This window comes from Panthera onca, chromosome E3 (genome assembly GCF_046562875.1).
Source record: "Panthera onca isolate mPanOnc1 chromosome E3, mPanOnc1 haplotype 2, whole genome shotgun sequence".
Classification (NCBI taxonomy): Eukaryota; Metazoa; Chordata; class Mammalia; order Carnivora; family Felidae; genus Panthera; species Panthera onca.
This window is the reverse complement of record NC_138354.1, coordinates 19,740,467-19,757,258: the sequence shown is the minus strand read 5'-3', so window position 1 is coordinate 19,757,258 and position 16,792 is coordinate 19,740,467. Positions and strand designations below refer to the sequence as shown.

At 44.6% G+C, this 16,792-nt stretch overlaps 1 protein-coding gene across 8 annotated transcripts in view; it reads right to left on the bottom strand.

Annotated features, from left to right (window-relative positions):
- XPO6 (exportin 6) overlaps positions 1-16,792 on the bottom strand; it is a 103,582-nt gene that overhangs the window by 70,803 nt on the left and 15,987 nt on the right. For all 8 annotated transcript variants that reach the window (XM_078440050.1, XM_078440048.1, XM_078440047.1 and 5 more), the window contains exon 2: positions 1,838-1,928. In XM_078440050.1, the coding sequence (XP_078296176.1) occupies positions 1,838-1,928 (91 nt within the window). The remainder of the gene's footprint in view (positions 1-1,837; positions 1,929-16,792) is intronic.

Genomic DNA, 16,792 nt, shown 5'->3' with positions numbered 1-16,792 from the left:
TCTCTGCCCCTCCCCTCCTCAAAATAAATAAATACTTTTATTTATTTATTTATTTATTTATTTATTTTAATTTTTTTAACATTTATTTTTGAGACAGAGAGAGAGCATGAACAGGGGAGGGTCAGAGAAAGAGGGAGACACAGAATCTGAAACAGGCTCCAGGCTCTGAGCCGTCAGCACAGAGCCCGACGCGGGGCTGGAACCCACGGACCGCGAGATCATGACCTGAGCCGAAGTCGGCCGCTTAACCGACTGAGCCACCCAGGCACCCCGAAAATAAATAAATACTTTTAAAGAAACATTGTTTTAATTGAGAGAAAGACCAAAACCACTTCAATTATAAGCTAAAAATAGGACTTCAAAGATATTAGTGTTGGGATATAGCAGATTGATGTAAGAGAAAGATCCTTCACCTGCTTTGGTAAAAATCACCAGTTGTATTTTTACTGTTAAGTATAAGGTACTTTGGCAGCATAAAACTAACAACGATCCCTAGTTTATGAAAGCTCTGGTTCTCTATAGACACTCCGTCAGAAAAGACAGGCATATATGGGGCAGGCCCAAAAGAGAGCACCAAGTTTAAAAGTAGAAGAGTAAAGAGGCGCCTGGGAGGCTTAGTTGGTTATGTGTCCAACTGTGGCTCAGGTCATGATCTCACGGTTCGAGAGTTCGAGCCCCACGTCGGGCTCTGTGCTGACAGCTCAGAGCCTGGAGCCTGCTTCGGATTCTGTGTCTCCCTCTCTTTCTCTCTCTGTCCCTCCCCCACTCACACTCTGTCTCTCAAGGATAAATAAGCATTAAGAAAAAAAAAGTAAAAGTAAGAAGTTCAACTACCAGAAGCTGATATGATGCTCAAAGAAAGCGAGAGAAAAAGGGCTGCAGCCAAAGGTCTACTGGCTACCTGGAAATCCAGACCTTAGTCAAACCTTGGACCAAAGGCAGAAATCAGCCACAACACCCAACTGGCCAACATGACTTAGAGAAGCCAAGTGGGGCAGAGAAATGGGCCTCCAGAGTCCTAGAGACACGCAAAAAAGGCCTCCCTGGAGGTGAAAACAATGAATGTAAAGTTATTACCCAGCAGTCAAACATCCGAGGGAAAAGCTTTTAGGTTGGGACAGAGAAGAAAACATTTTCCATTTTCAAGTTCAGGGGTTAAGTGAGGACTCAAAGGGGGGAAAAGAGTGCTCTAGGACCACAGTGCAGCATGTCTCTGAGGCAGAGATCTGACAGTTCACAGTGCGCTTCAATGGATAACGCTCACGTAAATGAATATGGAATTCAAAAGGAAATTCTAGAAGGTGCTGAGGTTCCCAGGAGACCCAAGGTAATTATATCTTCATCTCTGTTGTCTGAAGCCTTTATTCATCACAACTTGCAGAATGGGGGAGACAATCATAGAGATAAAGATGTAGCAGCAGCCCCCAAGGGAATACCAGTTACACAAAGGACCTCTAGGCACCAGATAAGGTTTGGATTGGACTTCTACACACCAAAACCATGTCGTTCTGACACTTTTAGGAGCTGTTTTCTTAAGGTAACAGTCACGGGCTTCTGTGACAGAAGTTCAACTTTGCTGAAATTAGGAAGAGAGCGGCGGGAGGGGTTTTCCACCGTTGGCCAGAGAGAACCCACCAGCGTGGATTATGGCGGGCTCCTCGAACCACAGCCCTGGATTTACAGACGCCACCGACCAGCAAAACAAGAGCCAAACAAAAGCCAAGAACTGAAGGGGAAACAAGCAGGCCTGACCAGCCCGGGCAACCGACTCCTTCCTCCTCACCACACACTTGGTGTGTTCGAAGGGACTCTTGGCGACACCCAGCACTTCACTTACCTATCTCACGTTTTCTTTCGTTGGTTGTACAATCGTGGAAGAATTCTGTCATCAGACTTTCCAATGCCCTGAGGGAGGCTTCTTCAGAGGCCTAACAAAGATATTTAGGAAAAACAAAAAAATCAGTAACTGTCTCTCCAGCTCTACTTTCCTCAGTTCCCTCCAGGTCACATTCAACAGCAAGAGTAATTGACTTCCTCAAACATCTTGTTTCAACATTCTTCAAATACACGGGATTCAGAAAAACTGAAGGGAATTTCCCAGCTGGTTCAAAACCCAAATTCTGAGTGTATTCTACATATCCATGCTACCGTGCAATCGATTTTCAATTATTTATGCTAAGGCAGAGGGAACAAATGACTCAAAATTTAATTCTGGGAGTATATCGAAAGCAAATTACCAGCCCCTGGCCCTGACTGAATAGGCTGAAGAGACCCAGGGAGAAGGTCAGGGCTCCCTACAGACTTCCTGTCAACTATACATTTGCCCCAAGTCTAAATAATTAGCCATATTTTGATTCACAACAACTGCAATCAAACTGCTGCGTGGATTCCTGGGGGTTGTTGTTGAAGGCACTTCAGGAGCCACACGTTCTGACAACTGTCCATCTCGAATGAGCAGCCACCAGAGGCTAAGGCGAAGGCAGCTAGGAAACACACTGAGCAGGAACTCCCAATCGGCACATCCCAGCCACGGACCCACAGACAGGATCCCAGCCACGGACCCACAGACAGGCAACCGCTGGGCAGAACCGCTCAGGTGGAGAATGAGAGGGGAGGTGCTCTCAGCCCCAGAGCCCACCGTCTCCCTCTTCCGTCTGGGGCTCCAAGCCCACTCCCTCTTCTCCCACGCATGCAGGGGCATCGTTTGCAGCAATGAGTTTGGGTCCGCCCTCCTTCACTTGCCCATCTGCGGGAAGGCGAGCATTCCTAGACCATTTTTGAATCTGCGCTGGCATTACATACCCAGAGACCATCAAGAGCCAAGAGCAGTTCTGACTTCTTATCTCTTCATTCTAGTCTCCCCGCTCCTCCCTCCTCCATATCCTCTCCACTGTCTCCACAGTTAAGAGCCGATGATAAAAATTGCATTTTAAAGCAAGCCCACACTCAAACGTGTTATGTAATCAATCTGTAATGTTACCAGAGGCCTCCACCTGGCGACCGACTTTTGAAGACCCCGAGGAACTGGGGCCATCTCTGTGGCAACACCGGCATTTCTTGGGCCTGGTACCAATTACAGGGGCCAAGTCAGGCTTCCACCAGCCCGTCCACATCAACTGGCATGCACAAGCACGCCACAGAGCACACAGGGGTCATGTTCAAGCAGTGCCAGGCACGGCTGTCCCTCCCATGCCACAGTCATACGTGAACGGCTGCGTGATGTGTCATAATGGCACGCCGAGTGAGGAATTACTGTACAATAGTTACAGCACTTGGGATTTGTCTGAAGTTTACAGCTATGATCAGGATTAGCCCCTCTTACTCTGTTTTCAAACCGATGCATCAGTTCAACTGAAAAATATCCTTGGATTGCAAATTAAGCTATTTTCTTTTTAACATTTATTTTTGAGAGAGCGCGAGCGAGCACGACTGGGGGGGAGGGGCAGAGAGGAGATAGAGCATCCGAAGCAGGCTCCGAGCCGTGAGCACAGAGCCCGATGCAGGGCTCGAACTCACGAACTGTGATATCGTGACCTGAGCCAAAACCAAGAGTCAACCACTTAACCAACTGAGCCACTCAGGTGCCCCTGCAAATTAAGCTATTAAAAAACTACGTATTTTAGGGGGCCTGGCTGGCTCAATCGGTAGAACATGTGACCTAATCTTGGGGTCATGAGTTTGAGCCCCACACTGGGCATGGAGCCTACTTAAATATGTGTGTGTGTGTGTGTGTGTGTGTGTGTGTGTGTACGTACATACATATACACACATTTTTTTCAAATGCAGAAATAACCGGAAGGTCAGACTAAAATAGCCCACAATCTTTTTTAACCTGTTTTCAACTTTTTGTGTTGATCGAAACATCTCACTGTTCTCGCTTTCTAAGTAAATGCTAAATATTCAAATTCCTAAAATGAATTGACGTAAGTAAAAGAATGCTTTGATCTGTTTCATAAATCGACTTGGTATACCCATTTAATTCGGGGGGGGAAAAAAAAAAGATTTGTTGGGGCACCTGGGTGGCTCAGTCGGCTGAGCATCAGGCTCTTGGTTTTCAGCTCAGGTCACAGATCTCACGGTTCCTGAGTTCAAGCCCTGCATCGGACTCTGTGCTCACAGTGCAGAGCTGGCTTGGGACTCTCTCCCCCTCTCTGCCTCTCCCCTGACTCCTCCCCCTCTCTCAAAATAAATAAAAAAATAAATAAATAAGCTTAAAAATGTTTTGTGAAAGAAAAAAAAGTTGTTGTTTTAAAAATAGTCTGTGGGAAAGATCTGAAAGAATCAAAGGAAAATCTCACCATTTAACTTACTGGCAAAAAAATAAAACTTAACATAAATTAAGAGACACCTGTTGAAATTAGGTCATCTATTGAGTCAAAAATAAATCGGTAGTTCCTCTGGAGTCAAAATGGGTCCTTGAAAATTAAGGACACATCTTCAAATCACACCTGCTCCACAACTTTTTCTTGTAGTGAATCATTTCAGGGTAGATCCTAGAAAACACCCGAGCTCAGCACATTGAGGCAAACTACCACCAAGGTCTATTTTGTACTGGTTCTTCAGGGACAAGTTTGTGAACCTGACAATCACCAGCCTTGTATTAAATGCTGCTGGGACAAGTTCAGGACAATCTCTCCAAAGAACGCACCTCTAACTCCACTCCCGGTCCCATCCACCCTCACTGCCCAAACCCAAGCTAACCTTCCAACAGAAAAGTGGACAGATGAAAGTATCCACATGGATCACAGGATGGACGCTCCCCACCGAATGACGGTTACACGAAAAACGAAACTCCAAAACCTAACCCAGTAGTATCACCAGGAGCTTGCCAATAAAAACAAATAGCATGCTGTTTACATTTTCGATCACTTCTACAACGGCAATATTAACACCTACCTCACGATGACCCACGTAAAGCTACTATGTAAACTCTAAAGAATGACCTAATTCATAGTTATGGCCGCTATCATTTTTATTTGGTCTTAAATACCAAATGAAAACAAACCAAAACAAAAAATTGAAGTGGTAGGCCTCCTTTGAAACTGGAGATTCATGTCCTCAGGCTTTACGGGCTTTGTCCAAACATCTCTAATGAGGCTTTTCCAGCTGGATTTCAAAATGAAACTATGTAAAAGTTTACAGGAGACAAAAAGGAGGTCAAAGTCATATACACAGAACAGAGATGTAAAGACAGAAAAGATAGGTTCAAGACCGGCAGAGAGCTCGAAGGATATTGGCGAATTCCTCCCGACTGGCAAGAAGGCTACTGGAACCTTTGCCAGATGTTTCAAGGAGGGGATGAAGTCAAAATCCAGATTGCTGTGGGTTTAGGGAGTAAAGGCAAGTAAGGAAGTGGTAAGATTCCGTGCAGACTTCACTTTCCAGTAATGAAGGAACAAAGGACATAAAACAAAACCCACGTGCCATGATGTGGTAGGAAGAACAGGCTCCAATTCCCAAAGACTACTCAAGCCCTGTAGTGACTAACTTATGAAGCACACTCAGGACTCAATACACCCGACTGCTTCCCAGCTTGTGCCTGGGATGTAAGATCCGGACCTTGAAGAACTAAGGAAAGACAAGATTAAATTAAAACCAAGTAAGACACATTCACACAAAACAATTACAGTTGGACAACAGATATAAAATGTGAGAGAGAAAACAATAAAGCCTCTAAAAGATAACGTAGAGCATCTTCATGACTTTGGGGTAGGGAAAAATTCCTTGAAAAGGACACATAAAAGCACTAAACAAAGGGAAAGATTGATAAATCAGAATATTCATCAAATGGCATAAGGAAGAGCACGCAAAAGAAAGCCACAAAATGGGAAAAGAGATTTCCAACAGAGGACTTAGAGTACAAATCAATAAGGAAAAACAAAGGATTCAACTTTTTGACAAATAGTTAATTCTAAGAAGGTATGCAAAAAGCCTGTTCAGGGACACCTGGGTGGCTCCGGCAGTTGAGCATCTTACTCTTGATTTCACCCAGGTCATAATCCCAGGGTCACGGGATCAAGCCGCACATCAGGCTCCACACCGAGCATGGAGCCTGCTTTAAGATTCTCTCTTTCTCTCCCTCTGCCTCTCTCTCCCCCATGCACACTCTCTCTAAAATAAAAAACAAAAAATAAAAAATGTTAAGCGTATACAGAAAAGAAGTGCTCGACCTCATCCGTTGTCAGGAAAATGCAAATTAAAACCATGACAGCACTATGCATCTACCAAAACGGCTAAAATTAAAAGGACAAGAACAAGAGTTGGTAAGGCTGTTGAGCAGTTCGAACATGCACATACCGCTGCCGGCGAAGCATACGCTGGCATAACCACTTCAGAGAGTGGTTGAACGGCGGAACAGAAGAAGATAATTTGCAGGTGACATGTCCGATAAAGGGTTAGCATCCAAAGTATATAAAGAGCTGATACAACTCAACACCCAAAAAACAAACAATCCAATCAAATAATGGCCAGAAGACACGAACAGACATTTCTCCCAAGAAGCCAGAGATGGCTGGCAGACACATGAAAAGCCGCTCACCGTCACTCGTCATCAGGGAAACACAAATCAAAACCACGATGAGATACCACCTCACACCTGTCAGAATGGCTCGCATGAACAACTCAGGCACCAGCGGATGTTGGCGAGGATGTGGCGAAAAAGGAGCTCTCATGAACTGTTGGTGGGAATGCAAACTGGCGTAACCACTGTGGAAAACGGTATGGAGGAGTATGGAATATTACTCAGCCGCAAAAAAGAAAGCAATCTTGCCATTTGCAATGACATGGATGGAGCCAGAGAGTAGGATGCCAAGCGAAATACGTCAGTCAGAGAAAAATACATGATTTCACTCCCATGTGGAAGTTAAGAAACAAACAAAAATGAGCAAAGGAAAAAAAGAGAGAACCAAGAAACAAGACTCTTAATTATACAGAACAAACTCCTGATTACCAGAAGGGAGGTGCGTGAGGAGTTGGGTGACACAGGCGACGGAGATGAAGGGGGGCACCTGTCACGATGAGCACCGGGTGACGCACGGAAGTGCCGAATCACTCTATTGTGCGCCTGAAACGAATGTAACCCCGTATACTAACAATACTGGAACTTAAAATACTTTTTTAAGAGAGAAAACCCTTGGCAGCTGAACACATGCATCCTTTATGACCCTGCAATTCTACTCCTTGAGAACTCAAACAGAAATTGGTACACGTGTATCAAAAAAACTGTACACAAATGTTCACAGCACCATTATTCATAATATCCAAAAAAGCCAAAAGAACCCAAATAAGCATCACCAGTGGAATGGATACATTGTGGTTCATTCAGCAGGAAAATATTATAAGACAATAAGAATGAATAAATATCGCCACATGCAACAACATGGATGAATCTCACAAACACAACGTTGAGTAAAAAGAAGCCAAAACACACTCTTCATTATTCGTTGTATGTTAATTTTTAAAACAAGCAAAATAATCAGAACAGTGGTCACCTCTGGGGAAGAGGGATTCTGAGATGCTGGGAACATTCTGTTTTCTCGATCTGAGTGTTAGCACACAGGATGCACACTAGGATTTGTGCACTTTTCTGCAAGTACACATACACCATTTAAAAACCTTAATGGCATACTTATTTTTAGCATTCAGGTTGTTATTTTCAGCCAGTGAGTTTAAAAGTTGTGTTTTTTCCTCTATCAGCACAACCACTGAGAGCAACTGGGGGCCTGAAGGTCAGGTCTGAGTGGGAGACTCCTGGATTGCTGGGCACCATCACCTATGTTTTCAGAGCTGTTAGGGTGACAGCATGAAGGATTACAATCCCAAAAGCCTGTGTATACCTCCCCAAGACTTCCTCGGCTTACCTCAGCAGCAGACTAAAACCCTGAGGCAGGATGAGAAAATAAACCTGGCTCAGAAAACTCTCTCGGAGTGTATGTATCTCTCTAAAATAAAGTTTTCTGTTCCACAAAGAGTTAAAAATCTGCAGCGCGGAGGAGCTTTCGGCTGTGCCTGCTCTGACTTTATCTGTTCCTTTTATTGCACTGCTCACGGTTCAGTGGTTCAGAGACCTACCTACTACTGACTCATTTATTAAGGAACAACAAAGTCAACCAGCACCCATAATCGCCTAACTACAAGGAAAACTTGAAAAGGGAAGGATCACATCATCTGAAATCTTTGACTCTTCCTTACATCTTCTAAGATCACCAGGCCACCTGGTTCTTGCTTTACACTGTCTTTCAGATTTGCACCTTTTCCCTCATCACTTCTATAGGCCCTGATCCCCTCCTGCCTAGATTACTATAATTTCTCTTCCCTGGTTGCCTTGATGTCGGCTCTCCCAATTCCAGTCCAACCCGTGCTTCACCACCAGATGAATTCTTCTAAACATGGATTCTCTGTCCCAATTATTCTAAATCTAGCTTTAAAGGGCCTTTGAATCTGGACTGAGAAACTCAGCCATTCATTCAACAAACAAATAAGCCCAATGCTCACCAAGTAACTGACTCTGCATTAAGCCCCGGAGATGAATATCGATAAGACTAAGATGAACAAGACTGACTGACCCCCTGACTTCAAGGGACTGGAGGTAGCCTGGGGGAGAGAAGGGAAGAGCCTATGATAAAAAAAAAAAGTAGAATAGGATGGTTTACGAGATCTAGTAGTGACAGATGTATAAATGGCTTCCGGATCCCAAGGGAACGAACTCTGTCTGAGGGAGAGAAGGAAGGCTTCACAGAGAACATGCATTTTGGGTTTTGAAGAAGGCAGAGTTTACTAGGATGAAAGGAGGAAAGCACGCCTGACTCACCATCACTCACCACAGGAAGCCATCCCTCCATTTTGAGCACGCATGGTCTCCCCAGCAAGTGTCTCCTCCCATCCTGCACCTGCTCCTGGGTCTGCAATTCATAGCTCTACCTTCATGACGTTTCTTACAAAATGAAAGTTCACAGCATGGCTCCCTTCGCTGTGTGTACCTCGTGTTTTTATCTCTTGCAATCAGTACCAACAGTTTTGCCCATGGCCCTGTTCTCTGGTCAGTTCAGCACGGCACAATTCAAGTGCACGGGTTCCGAGACTGCATTCCTCAGGTTTGAGCCCAAATGCACCTCAACCTCGGCCTAGTTATTTAATCTGTCACTTTTTTTCCTCTTGTGCACAACTGGGGATAAGAGAACCTAACACATGGGATCGTTCTAAGGATTAAATAATCTGTGTAAAGCACACGGTGAACATAATGCCAGGAATAAAGGGCTGAAAGCCCCATCTGTCACTGCTAATACTTCATAGGTAGTGGGCCTCTCTCCGTAACCAGAACATAAAATGCCTGGGAAGACACTCTGCCTAACACATTTGTATTTTCTACCACATCCAGCATGGACTGGTGCTCAAATGTCTTACAGTCCGAATTCAGGAGAAAAAAAGGAACAAGGAGACAGTATCACTTTTAGTTTCTCAGGAATACTGGTAATCCTTCCGAATTTAAAATACACGTGACTATTTAAAATTCCCCCTTTAAGGCCTCGGACTGCTCACATGCGTTCAATAAACATTTCTGGAAAAAACGGGAGAATGCTAACCATTCATCTTAAAAAGACACTGAGACCCAAAGCGGATAATATGGTGCTTGGTCCTTAACTTAAGACACGTACATGGCAGGCTTCTCAAACCCCACCTAAAATCTGTAATGTTTTTATCTACTTGCCTCTAAAATGCCCCCCACCGAAGCATAATCTTTTTACAAAATCAATACCAGGGGGGAAAAATGACTCTTTTCTAAAGAAGCTTTTATCAAGCTTCCTGGCACCTTTTCCAGTATGTTCCTCCAAGGAGGTGAATCAGATGAGCCTCCTGCACTTGGGCTCATGGCCTCCTTGCCGCCAAACCCAGAAACGTGAGGACCAGCATCCCAGAGTCCCACTCAAATATCCTGTGGCATATCCAGAACGATGCTATCACTCTATTTGCCTGTATAGAAAGGTTTCTGGGAACAAGGATTCCGCACTAGCCTCTGACCAAGGCTCAAAAGTATGCGAGGCATACCCGATGCGTTACAACAGATGCCATTAGTGAAGACATTTCAATCTCTTAGAAACTTTCTCAGAAGCTAACAGGATTACCGTGGGTGTTCCGACTCTGAAGAGAACACTCCTTCTCCCTTACGCTCTTCTTCACGGAAGAGGAAACAGATGAGGAAAGAAGGCCCTCTGGCCTTCAGGCCTGTAAGAGCATGAGACGGAATAAGCAGCTTAAAAGAATGTGCGACGGGAATCAACAACGTGACATCTATGTGGCCCCTCTGAAGTCACTCGGCTCAAAAAGCCAGAAAGCAGGAAAGCCTGGAGAGGAAGCCCCGGTCAGGAGGGATTCACAGGTCTTCTCCCTCCTTTCCTGTCTCTGCTCTGTGTGTCTCAAATGGCAGATACTATCCTTAAAAAAAAAAAAGAAGAAGAAGAAGAAGAAGAAACAAAAACCCTAAACACATCCTAATGAGTAGAAATCTCGTTTTACTTCTCTAAAAGCAAACTGTTGAAACCGGCTGGACCTCTGAAGTCCAGCCCTCAGAAGCGCAAGCGCTGAGGCCGGGGGTGCCAAGTGCCTGGCTCACACGTACGCAGCTGGCACGCGCCGCAAGCCGCGTCTCCCAACTCAGCCGCATCCGTGCCCGAGTCCGGGTGTCCCTTAGCCCATCTGCGACGGGAAAGTAGAGGCAACGCTAAGAAGAGGGGTTGTCTGGGACTACAGATGTGCAGTGCAGTGATTAACTTCAAAAATTATGTACAGGGGCACCTGGGTGGCTCAGTCGGTTGAGCGTCCGACTTCGGCTCGGGTCACGATCTCGCGGTCCGTGAGTTCGAGCCCTGCATCGGGCTCTGTGCTGACAGCTCGGAGCCCAGAGCCTGTTTCGGATTCTGTGCCTCCCTCTCCCTGACCCTCCCCCATTCATGCTCTGTCTCTGTCTCAAAAATAAACAAACGTAAAAAAAAAAAAAAAAAAAAAAAAATTATGTACACAAGTTGCAGGAAAAATGGTTTTCTACTGCAGGAAAGAAACGGAGACACACCATGTTCCGGGAGAGCAAGGCCAGAGCAGATGCACTTACCATGACTCCACGAACACATGTCTGGAACTAACTATTGGTGCTCTGCATGGGGCGCCCGGGTGGCTCAGTCGGTTAAGCATCCGACTTCAGCTCAGGTCATGATCTCACGGTCCGTGAGTTCGAGCCCCGCGTCGGGCTCTGTGCTGACAGCTCGGAGCCCGGAGCCTGCTTCGGATTCTGTGTCTCCCTCTCTCTGCCCCTCTCTCTGCCCCTCTCTCTCTCTCCCTCTCTTTCTCTGTCTCTCTCAGAAATGAATAAACGTTAAAAAAAAATTTTTTTTAATGAATTTCTGCGTTTGCCTCAGAAGGGCTCCTCATTGTTGCCTACAGCTTAACTTTGAAAATATTCGCCCTTTGGGAGTAACGACAGATATAACTTTGTATAATATCATCATATAGATAATTATTTGATTAAAACATATGGTTTAGCCGCATCTAAAGGTAATTCTAATCATTAAAAGGTACTTTTCTGCTTTAGTCTAAAGCTACCATCAAGCTGATCAATGGCAAAAAATACCTTCCAGTATTTTTTGGGTTTGCACAGTATTTCTCGGGTTTGGGTCAGATTCTGTCTCTCCCGTGAACAAAAGGGGTCTGTTTACTGCTGAGGACTGGGAGGTAGAAGCAGGAAAACGGCCAGGCATCTGGGCCAGAAAGCCCAACTGGTCCCACTGTGGCAGTGAGAAGGTCGAGGCAGCATTGTCTGTCCCCCTGGGGACCAGTTAGAGGAAACATCTTGTACAGAGAGGACAGTATGTTTTAATGCTGGGAAAAACCTATCCATGTACTATACTGGACAATACAGAAAAACAAGAACCACCAATTAGCTACTAATGGACAGGGGCACTGGTTTCCAAAACTTAAAACAAATCTAAAGGAGATTAACGAGTCATGACTAGTAAATGCGATACTCGATTCTAAGGCTAGATCCTGCACCAAAGTGGGGAAAAATACTACAAGGACATAATTGGGTCAAAGGACAAAACTGGAATACCAATGGCAGATCTGATGAAAGTACTGAATCAGTGTTACATTAACTGAAGTTGCTAACTGCACTGTGGCTCCGTAAGAAAATACCCGTTAGAAAATACACGACACAGGGTCAAGGGGCCATGACGTAGGCAACTTACTCTCAAACAGTTCAGCCAAAGAACCTGTGTACATATATACGTGGAGAAACTGTAAATAATAAAGCAAACAGGGCAAAATGTTAACACTGGCAGAGTTTGGATAAAGGGTAGAAGAGATTTCTTTGTACTACTCAGTCTTTGCAATCTTTGTGTCCGTTGGAAATTATTTCCAAATAGAAAGTTTTTGAAAATTTCATCTGTTGAGGGTGCCAGGGTGGCTCAGTCGGTTTAGTGTCCAACTGCTTTTTTGTGTTTGTTTTTTGTTTTTAACGTTTATTCATTATTGAAAGACAGAGCCAGAGCATGAGCAGGGGAGGGGCAGACACAGAATCCGAAGCAGGCTGCCAGCTCCAAGCTGTCAGCACAGAGCCTGACGCGGGGCTCGAACTCACAAACCATGAGATCATGACCTGAGCCAAAGTCGGACGCCCAACAGACTGAGCCACCCAGGTGCCCCTATGTCCAACTCTTAACTTTGGCCCGTGATCTCATGGTTCGTGGGATCGAGCCCCACGTCCTGGCTCTGTGCTACCAGTATGAGGCCTACTTGGGATTCTCTCTCTGCACCCCCCCCAAAATAAACAAATAAATATTAAAAAAAAAAAAAAAAAAAAAACTTCATCTGTTGGATTGGTACCCCTCCAACTTTGCTCTTCAGTGCTCCCAGCGGGCTGGGCAAATAGGAAAGAGAAAGCAAGACAAGGATATGACAGGCAAAAGGGACTCATCAACCTCTCAGATGCCAGGGCTATACTAGCACACATCATTTGTGAACAAGGAGAGGATACAGCATAGGCATTAAAAATTTTGCATCTGCTGGTTGGGCAACAAACATATCCCGCTAGGAGCTGAAATACATGTAAGTTATATGCTTATTTATTTATATTACAGTAGAAGGTTTTAATTACACAGCCAAAAAAGCAAATGATAAGAATAGTTATTCGGCAAGAAACTGTCTAAAATAAATGAGTAATACAGCCCAAAATAGGCTCTCTCGTCACAATTCCATCTGCTTCTTTTTCCCAGGTACATATCCCAGGAGGACGGATATTTTTATCTGCATGCCTAGTCAATTAAATCCAAAAGATGCCGAGACCATCAACACAAGGCATACTATCAACAACTCCTAAAACAGGACCACAGAATCTTAGAAATACAAACCCCAGAGAACAGCAAGTCCAACCTCAACATACAGAGGAAGAAAATGAAGAGTATCTTGCCCAAAGTCGACCAGCTACTGGTCAAGTGAAGGCCCTGGAGCAGGGCCACCAGAGACCTCTCCCAGTGACAGCTCCTCTATCCTTTAAAGGAGGACACCGAGGGGCGCCTGGGTGGCTCCATCGGTTAAGCGTCCAACTTCGGCTCAGGTCACGATCTCACGGTCCGCGTGGGTTCGAGCCCTGCGTTGGGCTCTGTGCTGACAGCTCAGAGCCTGGAGCCTGCTTCACATTCTGTGTCTCCCTCTCTCTCTGACCCTCCCCTGCTCATGCTATGTCTCTGTCTCAAAAATAAACATTAAAAAAAAAAAATTTAAAGGAGGACAGCGAGTTCTAGGGCTGTAAGTATGATGAGCGAGCTGGCATTACCTTGCATGGGATGAAATCAGGCAATGAATGAGTGTGTGTGAAGTTAACAGGCCCACTCTATGCGTGCTGCAAATCTAAAATCCCAAGTAACACTACAACTCATACATAAAGAATCCATGGCAGCTGCTCGTACTACCTGTAACTGTTTAAGAGCAAGTCTTGTAAAACCTGTACCACCTTCATCCAGAATTATTCCCAGACACAACCAGCATTTTATTTTTAACGTTTATTTATTTTTGAAAGAGAGAGAGAGAGAGACACCATGTGAGTGGGAGAGGGGCAGAGAGAGAGAGGGAGACACAGAATCCAAAGCAGGCTCCAGGCTCTAAGCTGTCAGCACAGAGCCTGACACGGGGCTTGAACCCACGAACTGCGAGACCATGACCTGAGCTGAAGTCGAACGCTTAACCGACTGAGCTGCCCAGGCGCCCCAGAAGTGGCATGTTACATAACAGTTTAAATAACATTTATTTCATTTTGGCAAAAATCTCCAGATTGTATTCCAGCCTGCTGGGATTTGAAGGGGCATAATCACTTCCTTTCTCCGGCCCAGGTCTATAGCTTGCTACAGTCTCAAGCAACCGAGTGCGATCAAAGTCCAATATCCTCTTCATGACTTGCAAAGCTGCAATGCCTCCTCCTTTCCATCCTGAATTGACCTGATCCAGCCAGGCCGAGCAACAATAGGAAGGCAGGACACGGCAGCGGGAGACAAGCTTCTCTTGAGGATAAGCAGGTGAGAAGTCCAAGGACAAAGCTAGGAGGGTTCTGATGCCGTGACCTCACACCTGGGAAATGTGGGCAATGGTGTTGGGCTCTCCCCAGTGCACCCATCATAAACAAATCAGGAACTACATCCCTCCTGGGGGAAGGAAAAAATGAGAGGGGGAAGCCAGAGCTCAGAAGAATGTGCTCCAATACCATTGCCACCTAGGGTACACGGGACAACTGCTCGAACGCACACCAAACTAGGAATGAGGATGCTGGCGCCACACAGTGAACGTACCTACCTTAATGTCACGGAGTCGTACATTTTTCAATGGTAAATTTTATGTTTATTTTAACACACACACACACACACACACACACAGAAAACTCTTAAGGCTGTGGGGAAAAAGTATGTTAAGGCACCATTTCTAATACATTAAAATAACTACAAAGGGTGCTTAAGTAAATAATAGGTAAACATTAAATAAACCTATAAATGTGACCTATAAGTCCTATAAAGAGACAAAAATAAGGAAGGATGTAGGTAGCAAAAAAAAAAAAAAAAAAAACAGACAAAAATAAAATCGAAGTTGGTGATAACTTTTCCTACCCTTCCACCCCAAACAATATATTACAATGAAGCCATTTTTTAACCTATTAAATTTGCAACAATTTTCTTAAGCCTACCCAATGCCAAGGAGTGTATTTATCTACAGCTGGTAGGAAGAATAAACTGGTATAAACTTTCCAGAAAATATCTGATGACGTACCTTAAACATGTACATACTAAATCTAAAACTATGTTAAAAATAAAAGGTTTACTAAAAAATCTTCATACCCTTGGGTCCTTCTGGGAATCTAGCCTAAGGCAATTTTCTGAAATACAGAAAAAGCTCTTTGCAAAAACATGAATCACATATTATTTACAATGGCAAAAAAAAATGGAACAATCTAACTGCCCAAAAATCCATGCAATGCAATATTACACAGCCTCTGTAAATACTTATGAAGTATTTGATGATTTGGAAAACCACTTCTATAACGTTACATGCAAAAAGAAGAAAAAAAGTGCATTTACAGTATCGTGATCTCAGCCATGTTTAAAAAATACATAGGAGGGGTGCCTGGGTAGCTCAGTCGGTTAAGCGTCCGACTTCGGCTCAGGTCATGCTCTCGCAGTTCGTGGGTTCAAGCCCCGCATCAGGCTCTGTGCTGATAGCTCAGGGCCTGGAGCCTGCTTCAGATTCTGTGTCTGTGTCTCTCTCTGCCCCTTCCCCACTTGCGGTCTGTCTCTCTCTGTCTCTCTCTTTCTCTCTCTCTCTCAAAAATAAGTAAACATTAAATTTTTTTTTTATTCTAAAAAATAAATAAATAAAAAGTACATAGGAAAGAAGACTTAGAAGGAAACAAAATCCAAGAGGTTGAATCTGAGCTCTTATCTATTTTGTACTTATCACAATAGTCTACAACAGAGTTCAAAGTCCTTTTTACCATCAGGGAAAAACAACTGACTAAGCAAAATCAAAAGGTGGCAGAGAAGCCTTTGTGACAGCACCAGCACCTACTTCAATTACCAAATGGTACAAGAAAGAAGACGCTACAGAAACCGACCTAACTCACTGGCCACAGATCTTGGAAGGCTGGATGACTACAGCTCTGTGTAAAACTAAATCCCCACGGGAGAAAAGCACACAGGAGCCCCACACACTATTTGTGCAACCCTTCGGGTCTAAAATTACTTCCAAGTACAATGTTTCAATTAAATACGTAAATCCCTGATAGATCCCTTACGTTGTCTTTCTCTAAAATCAGAATGCAGAATGTACGTGAATAATTTCCTGGGCTGTACAAAAGCACAGGGCTCCTTTCGTCACGAACTAAATAAAAGCCTCTGGAGTCGCAGTCTTCACAGAAATCACCAGTGCTGCCAGGCGGGCGTCCTGTTCTTCAACATTTCAAAGCTTTCCTTGCTGTGAACTGACCCCTCTTCCACATGTAGCTGTGGCTCCATCTGCCCGAAATGGCCCTTCTGCTTCTGCGCCTCAAGCCCCAAATTCTTTGCCTAGTGACTTCCTCCTTCTGCTCTGAAACCTAGCCCCAGTGTCACCTCCTTCCGGAAGCCTTCCCGGTTACAACTCTCCAATTTGGCCAGGGCTTTTATTTTATTTTCAAAGTACAGGAGTACCTCTTACAAGGCTCTATTTTTGCACTCATCCCCCAGGACAGTAATCATTTCTCATCCAGGGTTAGAAACTTCCAGAAGTT